This window comes from Eutrema salsugineum, unplaced genomic scaffold (assembly GCF_000478725.1).
Source record: "Eutrema salsugineum unplaced genomic scaffold, Eutsalg1_0 scaffold_8, whole genome shotgun sequence".
In the NCBI taxonomy this organism is placed as follows: domain Eukaryota; kingdom Viridiplantae; phylum Streptophyta; class Magnoliopsida; order Brassicales; family Brassicaceae; genus Eutrema; species Eutrema salsugineum.
Genome location: NW_006256414.1, coordinates 8277558 through 8297758, shown reverse-complemented (window position 1 = coordinate 8297758; position 20201 = coordinate 8277558). Strand labels below are relative to the sequence as shown.

General features: G+C 36.2%; 4 protein-coding genes and 1 non-coding gene across 8 annotated transcripts; 2 read left to right on the top strand and 3 right to left on the bottom strand.

The window, feature by feature from the left end:
- Positions 1 to 5190: 5190 nt before the first annotated feature.
- LOC18010122 (pentatricopeptide repeat-containing protein At1g56690, mitochondrial) lies at positions 5191 to 7646 on the top strand. The gene has a single exon (XM_006392341.2). It carries the CDS (start codon positions 5191 to 5193, stop codon positions 7303 to 7305), a length of 2115 nt encoding a protein of 704 aa, XP_006392403.1. The 3' UTR covers positions 7306 to 7646.
- A 543-nt stretch (positions 7647 to 8189) lies between these two features.
- On the top strand, positions 8190 to 9962 carry LOC18010289 (pyrrolidone-carboxylate peptidase 1). The gene is made up of 5 exons (XM_006392340.2): positions 8190 to 8413; positions 8844 to 9118; positions 9205 to 9309; positions 9387 to 9434; positions 9522 to 9962. Exons 2-5 carry the CDS (start codon positions 8852 to 8854, stop codon positions 9762 to 9764), a joined length of 663 nt encoding a protein of 220 aa, XP_006392402.1. The 5' UTR covers positions 8190 to 8413; positions 8844 to 8851; the 3' UTR covers positions 9765 to 9962.
- Positions 9963 to 10183: 221 nt separating this feature from the next.
- Positions 10184 to 12326, bottom strand: LOC18010279 (polygalacturonase At1g48100). The gene is made up of 5 exons (XM_006392339.2): positions 11997 to 12326; positions 11434 to 11643; positions 11136 to 11343; positions 10964 to 11045; positions 10184 to 10711 (listed from the first exon to the last, which is right to left on the bottom strand). The coding sequence occupies exons 1-5, from the start codon at positions 12324 to 12326 to the stop codon at positions 10237 to 10239; spliced, it is 1305 nt and encodes a 434-aa protein (XP_006392401.1). The 3' UTR covers positions 10184 to 10236.
- Positions 12327 to 14053: 1727 nt separating this feature from the next.
- On the bottom strand, positions 14054 to 14127 carry TRNAI-UAU. The gene has a single exon. It is a non-coding gene; the product is annotated as a tRNA-Ile (tRNA).
- A 138-nt stretch (positions 14128 to 14265) lies between these two features.
- Positions 14266 to 17257, bottom strand: LOC18010092 (probable receptor-like protein kinase At5g18500). 4 transcript variants are annotated; one of them, XM_024149029.1, is made up of 10 exons: positions 17155 to 17257; positions 16994 to 17055; positions 16815 to 16909; positions 15786 to 16449; positions 15594 to 15698; positions 15380 to 15502; positions 15124 to 15294; positions 14913 to 15042; positions 14634 to 14846; positions 14266 to 14558 (listed from the first exon to the last, which is right to left on the bottom strand). In XM_024149029.1, the coding sequence occupies exons 4-10, from the start codon at positions 16442 to 16444 to the stop codon at positions 14469 to 14471; spliced, it is 1491 nt and encodes a 496-aa protein (XP_024004797.1). In that variant the 5' UTR covers positions 16445 to 16449; positions 16815 to 16909; positions 16994 to 17055; positions 17155 to 17257; the 3' UTR covers positions 14266 to 14468. The 4 variants fall into 4 exon arrangements, with proteins under 4 accessions (XP_024004797.1, XP_006392400.1, XP_024004791.1 ...); XM_006392338.2 differs by having other exon boundaries at positions 15786 to 16461; positions 16994 to 17229; XM_024149023.1 differs by having other exon boundaries at positions 16994 to 17227.
- Between the last annotated feature and the right edge of the window lie 2944 nt (positions 17258 to 20201).

Below are 20201 nucleotides of genomic sequence, written 5' to 3'. Positions count from 1 at the left end.
TCTTGTTCCGTCGAAGAGAACCACATATTAAACAAGTTAACTGCAACAACAACAAAAAATTAATTTTTTTGTCACCGCCAACTACCGCAACTCCTTAGTTTATCATCGATACTAGATCTAAAAACCCAGATCTAAAAAAATAAAATAAAAGAATTCGAAATATAAGAAAGAAAACTCACGTAATAATAGAACGAATTGTAGAAGCCATGGGAAGATCTAGATCTTCGAGCTTGGAAACAATGGAGGCGCCTTGTTACAAAAAATCGGTAGGGCTATGCCTCTTTTTCTCTTTTTTTTATTTTGTGTATTTCTTTTAATTTTTTAAAAAAAATTTTCGTTTAAAAAAAGTTTTTTTTACAAAAAATAAATTCGAAATTTTTCAAAAAAAAAAAAAAATTTCCGAAAAAAAAAATTCGACCAAAAATAAAATCAAAATGGCAATTTTGTAATAACATAAAACATTAGAATGATTTTTTATATTTTATTAATAATAAAAAATAATAATTTTTTTTATTAACCATAATGGCATTCTCGTAATAATATTCAATATTTGGATAAAATGGTATAAGACCAACTTTATAAGGTTAGTCTAGTAAGCCTTTCAATATGTTAGGTTAGGTTTGTCAATTCATCAACCTTAAAGGCTAGTCTGAAGAATTTTCACTTCTTATTTTCTAGGGAGTCTAGAGCATCTCCAACCTATTACTCCATTATTTACTCTATAAATGGACTAACTCCATAATGGAGTTGGTTTCTCTCCAACCTTACCTGATTTTTTTACTCCATAAAAAATATTCTAAATATAATCTTTTTCCACTAATTTTGTAGACTATTTGTATTTATACCATTTTATTTGTGGACTTATGAATTGAATCCAATATTCTAAGTTACTTCTCCAGCTACTTCATTTAGACAATATTTTACTAATCTAGGTGAATCTGGAAGTGGTTTACCAGATTACTAATTTGTTGTTGTGTTTTATCCAACTTTATGTATTTCTAATTTTTAAAGTTAATTTGTTATTGTATTTTTCTTTTTTTATGTATTTTTAATTTTAAAATTAATTTATTATTGTATGTTCTATTTATATATTTATTATGGTTCTTTTTTAAATTTTTTTATAATTTAAATTACTAATTTTATTATTTATAATAAAATTTATGTATAAAAAATACTAGTTTATCATTCTATGTTCTATTTAAATTTCTATAATCTAAATTACTAATTTTATTATTTATAATAAAATTTATATTTATCATTTATAATTAAGAAGTATATAATAGTTGAAGGATTAAATTATAAATAAAAAAAAGTTTACTTCAAAATGAAGGTGATAATAGTGTTACTCTATATATAGTTGGAAGTCTTCCAAAACCTTCGAGAAAGCTTCGGGACCTTCATTCTCTCTCACATCCCCAGAAGTTTAAATATCCGAGCGGATAGCTTTGCTAAATGAGCAAAAGGCTTATCTTTTCCCAAATCATTTATAACGAACCAGTGGCGGAGAAATTTTTGGGTCAATCCTTAAACGGGCCAATAATGATGTAATAATTGGGTAGTATTATTCATATCTCCATTATGGAGGTGGAAATGGAGTATAGCTGAAGCAGATTTTACTCTATAATAGAGTTTGGAAGTGGAAACTGAGTAGGATTAGAGATGGTTTAAGGGTTTGTGTCATTTTTCTTTTAATTTAATTTTGTTCTAAAATGGCGTTGTAATAGAGTGTCTCTTAAAAATAGACAATGTTATCACGCTTTGGTTAAACAACGAAGAGCGAGGAATAGAATAATTGGCCTTCATAATGCGGCTGGAGTTTGGGTTTCTACTGAGAAGGAGATCGAACAAGTAGCGGTACAATATTTTGAGGAGTTATTCTCTTCAACTTCTCCGGCAGAATTTGAGGATGCTTTGAAGGAGATCCCAGCAAAAATTACGCAACAGGATAATGAAATGCTTACAGCAACAGCGTCCGAAGAGGAGGTCAGATCAGCACTTTTTATGACGAACCCGGAGAAAGCTCCGGGACCAGACGGAATGACAGCGCTCTTTTTCCAAAGATCCTGGCCTATTATTAAAACAGATATTGTGAAATTGGTTAACGATTTTTTGGACGCCGGAGTCTTTGATCAGCGGTTAAATATGACAAACATCTGCTTAATACCAAAAACAGAAAGGCCTACGAAAAAGACGGAACTGAGACCAATAAGCCTTTGTAACGTGGGATACAAGATTATCTCTAAAGTTTTGTGCCAACGATTAAAGCAGTTACTACCAAACATAATCTCAGAAACGCAGTCAGCCTTTGTCTCGGGAAGACTCATTTCGGATAACATCATGATAGCTCAAGAAATGTTCCATGGGCTGCACACAAATAAATCATGCAAAGGAAAATATATGGCAATAAAAACGGATATGAGTAAAGCGTATGATAGAGTAGAATGGTCTTTTGTTGAAAAATTACTGCGTCAGTTTGGTTTTGCTGAAAGGTGGATCACATGGATGATGTGGTGTATTACATCGGTTCAATATAAAATTCTTTTGAACGGACAACCAAGAGGACAAATAAGTCCGAAGAGAGGTCTTCGCCAAGGAGACCCTTTATCGCCATATCTCTTCATCATATGTACAGAGGTTTTAATAGCAAATATAAAGAAAGCGGAAAAAGCTAAATCACTAACAGGGCTCAAGATTGCAAGAGCAAGTCCGGCGGTCTCTCATTTGCTTTTTGCCGATGACAGTTTATTTTTTTGTAAAGCTACGATGGAGGAATGCCAGATGATACTTAACATACTCCATCAGTATGAGAAGGTATCTGGACAAAAAATAAATTATGATAAATCATCAGTAAAATTTGGTCATAAGGTCCCTGCTGCGGTACAAAATGATATAAAACAGCTCTTAGGAATAGCAAATATTGGAGGTATGGGATACTATTTAGGACTTCCAGAGAGCCTTGGAGGGGCAAAGAGTAAAATTTTTAATTATGTGGTAGATCGACAACAAGATAAGGTTAATGGCTGGACATCAAGACTTTTGTCCAAAGGAGGTAAGGAGGATTTGATTAAATCAGTAGCATCGGCAATGCCCACCTTTATTATGTCATGCTTCCGCCTACCCAAAGTAGTAACAACTAAACTATCCAGCACGGTATCACGATATTGGTGGTCTTCAAATGGGAATCAGAAAGGAATGCATTGGCTGGCGTGGCAAAAAATGTGTCGACGAAAATCAGACGGAGGAATGGGTTTCCGGAATTTGGTTCACGTAAATACGGCATTATTGGCAAAATAGATGTGGAGGTTAATAGATAAACCACAATCTTTGTTTGCAAGGATTTTTAAAGGAAGATACTTTCGAAAATCGGATCCTCTTGATCCAATCAAATCATACTCCCCGTCGTATGGATGGCGGAGCATTATCTCGGCACGATCTCTGGTTATCAAAGGGCTAATTAAAAGAGTCGGTTCAGGGACAACCATTTCTGTATGGAATGACCCCTGGATTCCGTCTTCTCGCCCGAGGTCTGCCATATGTAAGGGTTACAATTATTACCCGAATCTAAAAGTTAATCATTTGATTGACCCAGCAACAAATACATGGAATCTGGACTTACTGAATGCAATTATTGATGAATGAGATGTAGAAATAATACGGAGTATGCCTATAAGCAATACATATAGACCGGATTCTCTCGGCTGGTTTTTTACAAGGACAGGACGCTATACGGTAAAATCAGGATACCAAGTGGAGAACCAATATTCACAGATCGAATATGGAAAGTTTGTTGGACCAGACATTACAAAGTTACAGGCACAAGCCTGGAAGCTGAAATGCTCTCCTAAACTAAGGCATTTCATTTGGCAGGCTATAACAGGATGTTTACCAATGGCTACAAATTTAAATAATCGGGGACTCCAATGTGATACGCAATGCTTTCGGTGTGGAGCAGAGGAAGAAACAATAAACCATGCTCTTTTTGAATGCCCACCAGCGTCGCAAGTATGGGCTCTCTCTCAGATACCCTCTCCTACAGGAGTTTTTCCAATGTCATCGGTCTTTGCAAATTTTGATCATTTTTTTTGGAGAATCCCGAAGGAGAATCAAAACACACAGTTCCCATGGATGGTATGGTACATTTGGAAAGCAAGAAACGAAAAGTGGTTTTCAAATATCGATAAGGATCCGCAAATGACACTACGGATTGCAGAAACGGAAGCCAAACTTTGGGAAGCAGCACAACAGAGCGAATCGATACCCCAACTGCAAATGGCAAACAACCCTTCTATCACCTCTCGCTATGAGGGGGGGGGGGGGGGGTGCTATGTAGATGGGTCTTGGAAAGACACGGACAAAGCGACAGGCCTTGGATGGTACTATTTTAAAGATGGAATGGAGGAGAAAATCCTAGGAGCAAGGAATGTACGACGAAGCTTATCACCACTACATGCTGAACTAGAAGCACTTATCTGGGCTATGCTATGCATGATTGCAAACCAGAAGACGGAGGTAGCTTTCGCAACAGACTGTTCTGAATTGGTGAAGATGGTGTCGACACCAGAAGAATGGCCAGCTTTTGACTTACATCTAGAGGAGTTTGTGAAGAGTAAGGAGGCTTTTACCTTTTTTTCAATTTCACACATTCCGCACGCAAAAAATATGAAGGCAGACAACTTAGCACGAAGTGCACGAGTCTACCCATACGATGTTATGTATGTTAACTCGGTATCTTCGGTTTGGATTTCTGAACCGTTCTAGATATCTAGGCTATTGACAAAAAAAAAAAAAATAGACAATATCATATCTAGGCTGTTGACCAAAAAAAAAAAAAAAAATATAGACAATGTCATATATATGGTAGAATACAGAAGGGTTATATTACAAATTGACAGTGAGTTTAAGGGTTAGATTTGCATTTTCCGAGGTCGAACGTTTCTTTTTTTTTCTACCCATAATTCACCGTCTTCATCAGCGAAAATTACAGCAGAAAAACACAACAGAACAAAAGCTCCCGATAATCGAACATTTGTTTAGACCCAAACCAACAAACAATTCAGCTTTTTTTTTTTTTCTCATCTTCCAATTCAAATGTTGAAATTCGAAGAACCTTAAGTGGACGCTCTTGTCCAAAATTAGCTAGCCGTAGAGCTTTTCGTCTGGTTTTGAGCAGTTCCTTGAATCAATACGTGAATGAAGAGGGTTCACTTTATCCTACATAGAACCTACTGCACAGCTACATCAGTCAATTCCAGCTTTCAAATCTCTCGTCTCTCAAAGACCGGCCAAATAAATGAAGCTAGGAAGATTTTCGACTCCTTACGCTTCAAAGCAATTGGTACCTGGAACTCCATCGTCTCTGGGTATTTTGCAAACGGCATGGCAAGAGAAGCACGCCTCATGTTCGACGAAATGCCTGAGAGAAACATCGTATCGTGGAACGGGTTGGTTTCAGGGTATATCAAGAACAGGATGATTGAAGAAGCCAGGAATGCGTTTGAGATGATGCCAGAGAGGAACGTTGTCTCCTGGACAGCGATGGTTAAAGGTTATGTGCAAGAAGGTATGGTTGCTGAAGCGGAATCGTTGTTTTGGAGAATGCCGGAGAAGAATGAGGTTTCTTGGACTGTGATGTTTAGTGGATTTATTGATGATGGGCGTGTTGATGACGCGCGTAGGCTGTATGATATGATGCCTGTGAAAGATGTTGTAGCAAGTACTAACATGATTGGTGGGTTGTGTAAAGAAGGGAGAGTAGATGAGGCAAGACGGATTTTCGATGAGATGAGAGATAGAAATGTGATTACTTGGACCACAATGATTACAGGGTACGGGCAGAATCACCGTGTTGATGTTGCTAGGAAGCTCTTTGAAGTGATGCCTGAGAAAACTGAAGTTTCATGGACTTCTATGCTTTTGGGGTATACACTGAGTGGGAGAATAGAGGACGCCGAGCAGTTCTTTGAGGCTATGCCGATAAAGCCGGTTATTGCGTGTAATGCTATGATTGTTGGGTTTGGAGAACAAGGAGAGATGGATAAAGCGAGGAGGGTTTTTGATCAAATGAAGGAGAGAGATAATGCGACTTGGCGAGGAATGATAAAAGCTTATGAAAGAAAAGGTTTTGAATTGGAGTCTCTTGATTTGTTTGGTGAAATGCAGAGACATGGAGTCAGACCGAGTTTTCCGTCTTTGATCAGCATTCTTTCGGTTTGTGGCACTTTAGCAAGTCTCGAATATGGTAGACAGGTACATGCTCACTTGGTGAGATGCCATTTTGATGTTGATGTGTATGTTGCCTCTGTTTTGATGACCATGTATGTCAAATGTGGTGAACTTGAGAAAGCGAAGCTAGTGTTTGACAGGTTTCCCTCAAAGGATGTTATCATGTGGAATTCAATCATTTCTGGTTACGCATCGCATGGTTTAGGAAAGGAAGCGCTTAAGGTTTTCAATGAGATGCCATCGTCTGGTACAATGCCAAACAAAGTCACCATAATTGCAATTCTGACTGCATGTAGCTATGCTGGCAAAGTCGAGGAAGGGCTTGAGATATTTCAATCAATGGAATCGAGGTTTTGCGTTACGCCAATGGTTGAGCATTATTCTTGCACGGTGGATATGCTTGGGCGTGCAGGAAGGATAGACGAGGCAATGAAACTGATCGAAAGTATGAGCGTAAAGCCAGATGCTACAGTTTGGGGTTCTCTGTTGGGAGCGTGTAAAACTCACTCACGACTAGATATAGCCGAAGTTGCTGCAAAGAAGCTTTTCGAGATAGAACCAGAAAACGCTGGTCCATACGTTTTGCTATCAAGCATAAACGCATCTCGAGCTAAGTGGGGAGATGTTGCAGAACTGAGGAAAAACATGAGGACAAAGAATGTAAATAAATTTCCTGGTTGTAGCTGGATTGAAATAGATAAGAAAGTGCACAGTTTCACTCGTGGAGGTATCAGAAACCATCCCGAAGAAGCGATGATATCGATGATGTTGGAGAAAATAGATGGATTATTGAGAGAAGCTGGTTATAGTCCTGATTGCAGCAATGTGTTGCATGATGTGGACGAGGAAGAGAAAGTGGACAACCTGAGATGTCACAGCGAGAGACTCGCAGTGGCTTATGGACTCTTAAAGCTACCCGAAGGAGTTCCCATTCGGGTCATAAAAAACCTTAGAGTCTGTAGAGATTGCCACGCCGCTATTAAGCTGATTTCTAAAGTGACAGAGAGAGAGATCATTCTAAGAGATGCAAACAGGTTCCATCATTTCAAGAACGGAGAGTGTTCCTGTAGAGATTATTGGTGAGACTGAACATCCGCACCGGTCATTTCATACTCCATAGGAAGGCTTCAATTATGGTTTTAATCCGGTTATTTCGGTTCAAGTTCTAATGGTTTAGTTGAGATGTCCCATCTTTTCTAATCGAGTTCAGGCGTTCACGCATATCAATGCAATATACAGGCATCACCACTTGAATCACTCAATTATCATATAGCAATTATTGTTTTTCTTATTCTAATTATTATCTTCTTTTGGAAGTGACCTACCACTTTTGTTTTTTGGCCTTTGTAATATCAGTAAAGAATATTAAACATATGTATGTTCCATTAGGGTGGGCACGGAGCGGATATCCTGGATTTTAGGGATATTCGTGATTCGCTCCGCTCCGTCCAGATAATCATGTTTCCGATCCGTATCCACTCCGTAATTATCCGGATATCCGTTTTTCAAATATCCGCCAAAAATCTGAATATTTGCTGGATATCCGATCCGCTCCACAAAAATATTTAAATAATAATATATTTAAAATAAATATTAAAAAATTCAAAATTTAGTTAAAAATAACAATATTTTCTTTTAAAAAAAATATTTTTTCTTAACTTTTTAAGTTTTAATATTTATAATAATCAAATTTATAAACAAAAATTTACAAAAATTACATTTATGTATAATAATTATACATTTTATATGATTTATTATATATTTATATATACATATATATTTATACCGGAGCGGATATCCGTCTTAATTTTTTTTAGTATTTGTGATTTGCTTCGTTTTTAACGGATATTAAATTTTAGTATTTGCTTTGCTCCATAAAATTACGAATATCCAGATTTTTCGGATCGAATCGAAACGAATAACGGATCGAAGCAAATATAACGGATATTTTGCCAGCCCTATGTTCCATGTCTCTTGTCTTGTTTTATGATTTTATCGAACTTCCGTCCATAGTGGAAAATGATTAAAAGTTAGGTTTCCATTGATTGGATAAGGACAAAGACTGGTGGTTGAGTCACATTTCCTCTCGTCTCTCTCTCTCAGATTTTACAAGCAATCGATTTCACTCAAAGAACACAGAAAGCTTCTCATTGTGTTCATCGTATTAGGATTCAATATCTGTCTCGCTGTGGTAAAACTTACGATTTTTTTTTTATCATTTCTTTGCGTATTTTTTGAACTGGGTTTGATCCAGTTTTCCATTTTTCTGTATTGGGTATTTGCACTCTGCTGTTATCCATCAGTAATTTGATAACCCGACCTCTGAAATTTTTGTCCTTTTCATCGTTTGAATCAGCTGGGTTCGTTCGCTATTTACGGAAATTAGAATAAGCTGCAAACTTTATCCTTGTCGTTGAAAAAGTCATAACCTTTATGTTGCGAATCAAGTTAAACTTGTTGAGATCTGGTTTCGTTTCTTTATTTGTAATTTCGTTTGATGATTTTTTGTTGTCAGATAAAGAACTGATTGTTCTAAATCTGGTTTGTCTTTAGATTGTGAATAGAGAGCTAGTGTCACTGTGTCAGTGTTTTAAAAAAAAACAACCTTTTTTGTTTTTCAGTTGTATTGATGGGTTCTGAAGGACCAACGGCTGTGACAATTAACATCACAGGCTTCAAAAAATTCCATGGAGTTGCAGAAAACCCAACAGAGAAAATGGCAACTAACCTGAAAGAATATCTAGCGAAGAATAGTCAGTCGAAAGACATGGTTCTTGGAAGCTGTACTGTGCTTGAAACTGCTGGTCAGGGAGCTCTTGCATCGCTTTACCAGTTGCTACAATCCGCCGTTAACACGAAAGAATCAGAGTCATTAACCTCTGGAAAAACTATATGGGTGAGTTAGTTGGTTGAGCCAAGCGATTGAGAGAGTACTTGCTTTGATTCTCGATGCTGAAGAAGTTTGTTCTGGTGTTTCTTTAGGTTCACTTTGGAGTTAATAGTGGCGCTACGAAATTTGCAATTGAGCAACAAGCTGTGAATGAAGCGACTTTTCGTTGCCCCGATGAATTGGGTTGGAAGCCTCAGGTTTTTGCTTCACTCTACTTTGGTTTTTCTTGTTTGATTAGTTGTTTAGCTCTATGAAACATTCTTGTGGTCTGCAGAATCTACCAATTGTTCCTTCTGATGGTCCCATCTCAACTGTAAGAAAGGTATGTCGACACTATCTCCTCGAGCAGTGTTTCTTGATCTTGTGATCTGCAGAATTTTCCAATCAAAGAGTGGTGTATGATTTACAGACTACTCTTCCTGTTGAAGAGATAACAAAGGCGTTGGAGAAGAAGGGCTTTGAGGTGATAACATCAGATGATGCAGGTCGATTTGTGTGCAACTATGTCTATTACCACTCACTGAGATTTGCAGAGCAGAATAAGACCAGTTCGCTCTTTGTTCATGTTCCTCTTTTCGTTGCTGTGAATGAGGAGACTCAGATGAGATTCACGGCTTCGTTGCTGGAGGTACTCGCTTCTATTTGCAACTAATGTTATCCCAAATGCGGCTAATTCTTGTTCATGAAAAATGTGCGTCATGGACTGATTTGTCTCCTCACCAAAATTCGCCAATCAATAAATGGAATATAAGTTCTCCTCCCTACTATCTCCTCTACATATATGCATCATCTCTTTCATTTTCTTCTACACAAGTGTTTGCTTGATCAAACAATATATGTGCAAATTAATGAACTGAGACTTCGGTAAAATCTTCAATCTTTCTGGACAATCAGTACTGATCCATTTTCACAAAATTCACTTTGTGAATATCTTTTGTTATATATGATACAAAATAGATTTGACTTCTTCAGGCCTATCACAACTGAATGTAGTGTGTATTCTAAAAAGTTGTAGACTTTCAGGACAATACCTAACCTTTTGACTAAGTTGTATCTTTTTGTGTTCATATTTGTTCTGAATCTTAAACCAAGTTGGTGAATAGAGATGAACACATCTTCTTGTGTCAGCAGTCTGGAAGTGCCTCAAGCAGGCAATAAACAGGTGGGATTGTAATCGGCTGCATGCTTCCATACGCGTTCCAGCAAAACGGGTTATTCAAAAGCTGGCCTTTGTATGGAAACAGGTCAACATTCTCTAGTCTCAAGTTAGTGCAGGGGAAAGAGTCGCTGCAACCAATATGCATTGGTGGGCTTCTCAGATCGTAAGACCCTTTGATATTTGCATACAGAACATCCCTGATAATGACTGCGCTTGTTTGGTTTGCACAGTTCTTGGTTTGGCAATAGTATTGGTCTATCATTATAGGGTTACGAACATTCACCATCCAAATGTTACGGAACACGATTCTTGAAACCGAGCCTGACCCTCCTTGCCATGTCTTTATCCGAACTCCGTTGTCCGAGTTCCATATGGTTGAGTTGGTCACAGTTATGTTCGAGACCCATGCACTCGAGTTGTGGACTCCAAGGCTGCCTATGCTGCAACATTTACTCATAAGTCCTTCTTTACACTAAGTAAAACCCCACAAAATTTTATTTGAAGCCTAAGGAATCCATAAACCTTTAGGCTACGTTCACTTCTAGTTCTAAGAGTAATCTGGTTAGAGAAAAACGTTCACAAGAGAGGCTAGTGAGCTCAAAAAGGCTGAGAATCTAATCCTACTCTATGAGAAGCAGATAGAGTTTGGCAGAAGATGGATAGAATTTTAATGGAAATTATGAAAGAAATACCTAATCCCATGGCTTGGACCGCACGTAATGTTCTTAATATCCACATTAAAGCAGCCGGCTCCAATTGAAATACAATCATCTCCTGTTGTAACCGAATCAAAAACATACATTAAACTGATCAAAATCAACGAATTTACATGTCAAACAACTAGAAGAGTAGGGGAAAACGTACCGTTGGAAATCACAGAAGTGCGAATCTGAACGTTATGTGTGTTCTCAATGTGGATTCCATCAGTGTTGGGACTAGAAGCTGGTGACTTGATGGTCACGGAATCTACAACAACATCACTGCAATTGTCAAACCTTACATGGAACTGAGCACTGTTCTTGAAGTTAAGCCCTTTGATCCTCACATTTGAGCTCTGAAATATCCTAATCGCCTGATATTAACATCAAATGACAATTGCTTTACCCATCACAAAATCTTATATATATGTATAACAAAATGTGATTGTGAAAGAATGACTAACCACTGGACTGTCACAAGGACCAGGTTGAGTCGTTCCATTAATACCCTTGTGAGGTTTGCAAGGAAGGTCCCACCATTTCTGGCCACGGCCGTCGATAAGACCAGAGCCTTGAATTGATAGTCCATTCACTCTGTAAATCATTATCCACTGCCTCTTGTAGTTCCACGGCCATGACCTCGGTCCATCTGGCGACACAATGATCCCATCGATCTATCAAGAAAACAAAATAAACCGTACATGATACTATGAAAAACACAGAAATATATGATTATGAAATGGCTGGAAACACCTACTGAAGCATAAGATCTAAAGCACAGTTCATTTGTCATGTTCTGTTCTCCTTTTAAAAACGAGCAACATGCAGTTTTTTTTTTCGTTTGAATAAATTTTATATTCAATTAAAAAGAAGGCAAGAAGCAAATTCCAGCATCTGCGAAATTCGATATGGTATGACATCTGAAAATGTTTTAAATGACAAATATCTGGTTTTTTACAGGTCTTGGATATTAGTTTTGGCTTCGGTTTAATTATGATTTATCCATTTATTTATAAAAGTAGCTTACTTGTAATGCAAGGCGGGTTCTGCAAGGACCATTGAAGGTGGTTGGCTTCACCAAGAAACAGAAGGTGTAAGGAACAAGAAGCATCGTTGACTCAATACCTGTGCTCATACATGCCACGTCCCATGCCATCTTAAATGCTGAAGTGTCGTCAGTTGTGCAATCGCCGATGGCTCCAAACGAAGTAACGTCGAAGACGGTTAAGGCATTGTCGTTAGCATCATAATAAGCCGGACTTGGAGCCGGTGATGGGCTTAGATTTATGTTATGAGCAACTCGTGACGATGAGAATAAGATCAAGAGGAGTGCATAGAAGAGTGAAGGAAATGACATTTTTTGTATGTGAATGTGTTAGGCGACGAAGAATGACTACCAATATATATATACTCGCATTAATTTGTGAAGGTATACAAAGAGAATAAAGTTAAAAGGAGTAATGGACTTCATTATCCTACGCATGTCGTAGACTTTAGGGTTTGATAGGTTTAGCCAAATTGTCTCACGCGCGAGGAACGAAGACTGTATCTTCGGACTAGTAATTAATAGAGACTCTGTAGTCCAAGGGCCACTACAAACTCAATTCTCGAAGAGCTGGGACAGAGTAATAACTATCATCTCAGATACAACTATGAATTCGACCTCACTTTCCTTCATAGCATTTGGAGGGAAGAAAGCTTATGTGACATGGAGAAAACCCATCCTCTCCTCAGCAACCAAATCTTATCGCTTCAGGCATCGAAGAACAACATGTATGTAGGTTTTATATTGGACTTAATATAGATATGGATCGGTTTCCTTTTGCCGGTTCAACACTAAATTAACTCATTTGTTGGTTTTGTACGGTTTAATCAAATTTCAATTGTATATAAGATTGTAACGAAAAACTTAATGATAATTTTCTCCAACAAACTTATCTTCTTCTCCAAAAATCTCTCGTTCTCATTCAACTAATATATTAGATTGTAGTTTGCTACCACCTGAAGTATCTTAATGTACTAAATTCTATCTAAACTCAATTAAATCATTTTTCCAAAATTCAAATTGAGGAGATGCAAACATTGTAAAACCGATTATTGGGTGAAAAAGTTTTACATTCCCTTCTGAAGAATTACAACCACAGAAAACGCATGCAAAAACACTTAAAACAGTCTTTTCGAAAAAAACCACTGAAAAACCATGGTCAAATACCATAAAAATACGGATGTATATATCAGCATTCATTTAACTTTATTCATCTATATTCGAAGAAAGCCATATATAATTTTTTGCAATGAGAAGTTTGATAATGTATTGAATATATAGATAGATTTACAACTTTCTATACTTATTCTTGTTGAAGAGTTAATAAAGAAAGAATTATGTTTTAAAAACAATTCATCAACAGTAAGAAATGTATGGAATAGCAAAGTAGCCTTGTCAATTGGTTTTGTGAAGAGGTGAAATATGGTCACAAGTAGCATTGGGCAATCGTTTGTCTGTATAAGGCTCTTCAGTCCCAACCCCTAGAGCCTAGAATAAGTCGGTTAGCATCACTTTTCCCTTAATTTCAACTTCTCTAGTAGGTGTGGTCGATTCTCCCTTTTCCCATTCTTCTGCCTCTGAAGTCCAAAAGTGTGGGCAAGCAAATTGATATTTGATTCGTTTTGCAATTCGATTTTTCTTTGCTGATTGACTATTTTTTTTTAATTTATCTGATTGAAATGTTGAGTTGGATTTGAATTTCTAAGGGGGTCTGGATTTTGGAATATCGGTTAAAAACACTATTTTTTAACCCAAAAAGAAAAAAGATGGTCGTCTCCCATATCTCGGTTTCAACTTTTCTTTAACTTTTCAAGCTTTTTATTGCAACTTCTTGATGCATGTTGCTTCAAAGCTTTGGTGTCGATGAAGTACAGATTGTATTTGCTTCCATTTCCATGTGATCCCTTTTGTTAACTCATTTTGTGAAAGCTTTTAAGGTTTGTATTTGCTTCCATTTCCATGCGATCCCTTTTGTTAACTCATTTTGTGAAAGCTTTTAAGGTAAGAAACCTTAAGAAAAAACCAAAAGAAGCCGAAATTGGTCCCGGCGGGGCTCGAACCCGCGACCTTCGGCTCATAAGACCAACGCTCTAACCAACTGAGCTACGGGACCAGATGTTTGATCAACGTTTATAGAAATTTAATGTATACATCCGTGAGCTACATTGCTTTGAATTTTGGCTATGTGACTTTTTGTGTTGTAAAGTAAAGCAGATACTGAAGAACTGATTCAATAATACTGTACAAACAATCTATTATGTATTTATGTTGATGTAGGATTTTAAAATACAAACCCAATTCCATGTACAATCAAATCATCTAAAGTCTACTCAAGACAAAGAGACAGGTGAGAGGCAAGGGAAAAAGAATAACAGAAAATGCAAAGGAACAAGCTCAAAGAATAGCATAAAGCACGTTTGAAAGCTTATGCAGATTGATAGATTACTCAGATTATCATCTCTTGCTTTGTGATCTTGAGACCGGTGTACTCATGTCAATGTCTGAGTCCATACTCCCTTCTCGTGTTCTAGAACGTCGTCGGTCCTGAAATCAACATATTTACAGTTACCATCACCTCTTATGTATCCTTCTTGTTATGTTCTCTGTCAAAACACTAACCTCTCTTAGAATGGGATATTCCTCAGACTCAAGCATACGAACAACTTGGCTCATTTTTGGGCGTTTGTCAGAATCTGGATCGACACATCTCAGAGCCGTCAGAAGGGCTCGTTTCAATGATCTCGTAGGTGGCCTTACCTCTATTTTTGGATCAACTACTTCTTCGGACCGCCTTGTTCCAACCATCATCTTCAACCAGTCCACTAGATTCACCTGCAATGATCGTTGTTAAGTTTCTCAAGCTTTCAATATAAAACCCAATGAAAAAGAGTTTATTACCTCATGAGCAGGACGGCCATAATCAACAGGGTCTCTTCCTGTGATTGCTTCTAAGAGCACAACACCGAAGCTATAGACATCACTCTTTTCATTTAACAGCCCTGTGTTTGCATATTCTGGAGCAACGTACCTGCAAAACGTTAAGAAAAAACGATAGCTTGAGCATTGATACTTAAGCCCTTTTTGCTTTCAGTTTTATAGCTACTCTCACCCAAATGTGCCCATCACTCGAGTTGTGACATGGCTTTTCCCAGCGCCAAGCAACTTGGCAAGTCCAAAATCTGAAACCTTTGCGTTGAATTCTTCATTGATCAGTATGTTGCTTGACTTGATGTCTCTGTGTACTACTTTTGGCTCTATTGCTTCATGCAGATATGCAAGACTACACAAATACAGAGGATAATCAAACATGTGAGAAGAATAACTGAGACGGGTTTGTGATTGAAAAAAGGAAACATCTTGCTTACGCTTTCGATGTACCGATGAGAACCTTCATTCTAGCTTCCCAAGTTAGATAGCCATGCTGTCTCATTCCTCCATGAAGCCACTGTTCTAAGTTTCCATTGTTCACATACTCGTAAACCAATATCCTAATAACATTTTCCATTGGTTTCAGTGAGTTAAGTCACAAATTTGGATTCTCTTTCTCTGAAGATTAAGATAAAGTTACAATCTTTATACCTGTGAGTGCCTTCAATGCAGTATCCAAGAAGACGGACCAAGTTCTTGTGACGCACATGACCGATAGCATCAACCTCGACTCTAAACTCTTTCTCAGCTTGTCCCCTACAGTTTCAATCAAGCAAAAACTCAACAGAGTGAACAAACCAAAAAAAGGTTAAAGAAATTCAAATTCTTGTAACAAGAACTCACAACTGATTAAGAATCTTTTTAACTGCAACAGGAGTTCCATTGATCAACTCTCCTCTGTAAACAACCCCGTAGCCGCCTTCACCAATAACATTCTCCTTTGAGAATCTATTAGTTGCTATTTCAAGATCTCTCAATGTAAACCAGTGTCCCCAACCAAGATGAGACTCAGGCAAACCAGACAATGGAGATGGAGTTGCGATGTTATACAATGATGATGAAGAAGGTTGGTTTACAGAGACTTCTTCACCTGACTCAGAATGTTTATCTATGATCTCTAAATGGTGAAACGAGCCTGACCGGCTACAACTACTTCCACCATTCTTTCGCTTCTTCCCTATATCTAAATGAACCAAGACTTTGTCTGAATCTCTGCTGTTTTTGTCCTGGATTGTGAGAAGAATGCCTTCACGAGGAGCAAAGTTACTTGCCGAGACATGCTCAACTCTTACTTCTTTGATCTCCTTGGAGACTGGAGGGATTTGGATAACGGGAAGACCGGACTTAGCTGTTCTTGATTTCTTTTTCGTAGTGAGACAATATGAAAGAACCGAGAGGATAGCTATGATGAGCAATGCAACAGCTATTCCAATTACTTCCCAAACTTTAAGTCCAAAGATATGACTCTCTCTAGATAGCTGGCTTTTCAGATCACTGCCCATCTTCCCTAAAATCAACACTAACCAGAAAATCAGATTCTTAATCCAAAACCATGGAGAAACAAAGAGACTTCGGACAGAAAATAAAGTGTGATGAAAGAAGAGTCTTTTCTCCAAGTTTGTGCATTTGTGGTCCCAAGTTTATCCAAACAGAAATTTACGCACAGAAAGACTAAAATTTCACAGGAAAACACACAACAGGACAACACAAGGAGCTAAAATCAAGGACATATAAAGACGAGCATTAGTTGCCCAATTGGAAGATGCAAATACACAAGCAATAACGATTGTATTAAATACATGTAAGCAGACAATACAGAACAGAGTAAGTTACCAATGAAGATGAGAGAATTTAATGATTAGTTATTATTACCTGTTAAAATTTTAGATCTTTGAAGTCTTCACACCCATTTACGAACCTTGAGAAGAAAAAATTTCCAGATCCTAAACACCAAGAACAACTAAAATCTGAGAGAAGAAAGAAACCGTAAGTAGCAAAATCCAAGATGCAAGAAACCAAGAAAATGAACAGCTCAGACGAAGAGACAAGACCTTTCTTTGGCCCCCCTCTTAAGGCAAGTGTCAATGTAGAAGAAAGGACTGTGCGATCTAAGCTTCTCATGTAACCACAACAACTATAGTATTAGTTAAATAAACAAATCCAAATAAACACTCTGTGGCCCAGCAAATAAACGAATATGGAAATGTCTAACCTAAAAAAAAGGAAAGAGACGTAATTTTTCTCAAGAAAAGGAGAAAACTTTGAAATGTGGGGAGTGAGATCTGGTAGAAGGTATGAAGAGAAGAAGAGCAGATGGAGGTATCAAGTGGTAGGTAATGAGAGTTTTTTTTTTTAAATGTTATCTTTAATTTTTGGTAGTGAGAGAGACAAAGGAGAGAGAGATGTCTTGCCTTGCATTGCAAATTCATTTCACAGAATATCAATTACATATACATAAAGTACAGTCACCAGGCTGTAAGTAATAAGAATTTAAGAGGGTGTAAGAGAAGCCATAGGAATGTGTAAGGTCCACATGGGAGGATGATGATTGATGAACGATGATGATGATGTTTTCGTTACCAGAAGTAGCTGTTTGAATTTGGTTATATCCTAGTTATTAGTCAACTCGGTTCGATTTGGTTCCTCTTATTGGGTTTCTTGGGCTAAGAAGCCTAGGATGGTCTCTTGTTATATGGCGAAAACGCTAGGCTGGGCTCTGTAAATTCATTTCTTTTTTGTTTAGCTTTAATAAAAACTAGATTTTAACTCCGTGCGTCTGCATGAGAATATTTTATTTTTTATTTCTAATATAAGTTGCATTTATTTTTTTGTTTAGATATAATTTGTTTTTGTTATTTATTTTTTTAAATCAAAAAATTGTTATTATATTTTAATTTTAAACAGTAAAATTTGTATATTAGTAGAATAAGAGTATGCGATTAATTAAGTATACATTGATGTAATGTTAATTATAAACTTTGTTATTATGTGAATTTAGATTTCTATATTAGTAATTAAGAAGTGAATTCGTCTGTGGTTTAACGCACAATTTTTGTGTCGTTTTGTTTAATAAAATTCTGATGATTTGATTGGTTGATATAAATTAATTATTATTATTTTTTATGTCGTTTTGGTGGAGGATGTTAAATTACACTTGTGCCATTAATGAAAATACTCTATTCTGATTGGTCAGTTGATTATTCTGCAATTAAAAAGAAAATCTGATTAAAAGGAAATATTCCATAATTTATACACAACAAAACATGGAGTAGAGCCCACAGAAAATATATGGCATAATACCAATTTTTGTCGATAATAAAAATATATATATTTAACTGCTGATTGGTTAACAAAAAAATAACACAAACTACAATGGTTAGTGACCCGAATTCTTATCTCATACGTAGCAAATTCGAATCTTAGACTAATTTAATTGTGTTTTTTTTTTCAAAATTTCTCTCTTTTAAATCAATTTTTATAACCAATCATGGATCAGATCTAGAGAAAAGTGAGCACAAGCCCATGTTTGTGATAATTATAAAGAAATAGTTGATCACATCAATAATGAACAAATAAATAAAGAAACATATAAACCCGGAATCGTTTTCTATATAAATAAATATTTTCTGCCTCCGCTTATATTCATTTACTATTTTTTTTACGTTTTATTCTAGGGTTTTGGCGATTGGTTACTCTACGTGGAAATACAGAAACATTATACATACCTTCCAATATATCATTTACACTGAATGAGATGGTAGCTCTGTTGGTTAGGTGCTTTGTCCGTTCAGCGAAAGCTCACGGGTTTGAGTCATGGAGTTAGATTTTTTTTTAATTTTTAGATTTTTGTTACAATTTAATGTTTGGAAATAATTTTTATTTGCTAAATATTTTGCAAACGAAAATATATCATAATTTTTTTTGTTATTATCTAGAATGAAATCTTTACATTTTGTATAGTTAATAACTATAAAATTCATGGGAAGATAATATCGTATATAGAACAAGAATTACCTTTTAGTATTTTTCATAAAAAAATCAACCCTAGGTTGTTTACACGTATAAATATGAGTGTTTTAAATATTTTGCAAACGGAAATATGTCATAATTTCCTTTGTTATTATCTAGAATGGAATCTTTACATTTTTTATAGTTAATAACTATTAAATTCATGGGAAGATAATATCGTATATAGAACAAGAATTTCCTTTTAGTATTTTTCATAAAAAAATAAACTCTAGGTTGTTTACACGTATACATATGAGTGTTTTAAAACAATCGTCTCATAATTTACAGTTTAGTTTCTCTGTTAGAGTTCCGTGTTTATTTTGCTAAGGTTTTTATAATAGCATTAACTTTTTGGATCTCTTTAGAAAAAATTCATCATGTTTGTCTATTTGCATGCAAACCTAACCATGTATTCGTCTAAGTACAGCTTTGATCATCCATCGAAAGTCATGATTACTTGGGAAGTTTCGTCTACTGCTTCAGGTATATATCTAGCTCTCTTCAAATTAATAATAATATATATGTTCTGTACGTTTTTAATGATTCTAAAATTTTTTTCGTCCATAGGTTTTGATAACCAGGCTTATGCTCGCGAGTTAAGATCTATGTTGAATTCATATCTATGTTGAATTCCTATCGCCAGGATATGGATCAAAAAGAGATATCTGATTATCGTTATGTAACTCCATACGTTTTCGTCGATATCACAAAAAAAGTTGTTGTGCCTTTTTAGGTTATTCATGCAAGTTATAATACTTATTAGTAATTATTTTGTATTTTTAGGTTATCCATGCAAGTTACTTATGGATCTTGCTATCGACGAGTGGACCTTGCGGACATATAATCCTGTAATCGAAGGTTCGTAGTACTGTATATTAATCTTAAAATTTTGTACCTTTCGTAGTGTTGTATCTTAATCTTACAATTTCGTATCTTTACTATATATTAATCTACGAACGTATTCATTTTTTATATAGATCTTGATTCTGCGTATTATATATCTATTCTTGATCAGAAGTTTTTGATCAAAGGAGGTATTTCTGCTCTTCCTGTAATATAATTTTGTTAATGATGTATATTAAATTTTTTATATGTGTTTATGTTTGTTCTGATGTTTGTTTTGTGCATTTAGGTTCTGATCATGTTAATTCGAGCGATCATGCTCACAAGACCTTTCTTTGGGATTTTGCGAGGAAGGTTTGGATTATAAATAAAGAATCTAATGGTTTCAATGGTTCGTTTTTTGCTTCG

Bases quoted from the DNA above. Each gene is read 5' to 3' on its own strand.
- LOC18010279 (XM_006392339.2), bottom strand. From the start codon at position 12,326: ATGTCATTTCCTTCACTCTTCTATGCACTCCTCTTGATCTTATTCTCA. The intron at 11,644-11,996 runs GTAAGCTACTTT...TTTTCTTGATAG, and splicing joins GAACCCGCCTTGCATTACAA to ATCGATGGGATCATTGTGTC. The intron at 11,344-11,433 runs GTTAGTCATTCT...TGTTAATATCAG, and splicing joins GTCCTTGTGACAGTCCAGTG to GCGATTAGGATATTTCAGAG.
- LOC18010289 (XM_006392340.2), top strand. From the start codon at position 8,852: ATGGGTTCTGAAGGACCAACGGCTGTGACAATTAACATCACAGGCTTC. The intron at 9,119-9,204 runs GTGAGTTAGTTG...GTGTTTCTTTAG, and splicing joins CCTCTGGAAAAACTATATGG to GTTCACTTTGGAGTTAATAG. The intron at 9,435-9,521 runs GTATGTCGACAC...TATGATTTACAG, and splicing joins CCATCTCAACTGTAAGAAAG to ACTACTCTTCCTGTTGAAGA.
- LOC18010122 (XM_006392341.2), top strand. From the start codon at position 5,191: ATGAAGAGGGTTCACTTTATCCTACATAGAACCTACTGCACAGCTACA.
- LOC18010092 (XM_024149029.1), bottom strand. From the start codon at position 16,444: ATGGGCAGTGATCTGAAAAGCCAGCTATCTAGAGAGAGTCATATCTTT. The intron at 15,699-15,785 runs GTGAGTTCTTGT...TTGAAACTGTAG, and splicing joins AAAAAGATTCTTAATCAGTT to GGGACAAGCTGAGAAAGAGT. The intron at 15,503-15,593 runs GTATAAAGATTG...AAATGTTATTAG, and splicing joins TGCATTGAAGGCACTCACAG to GATATTGGTTTACGAGTATG.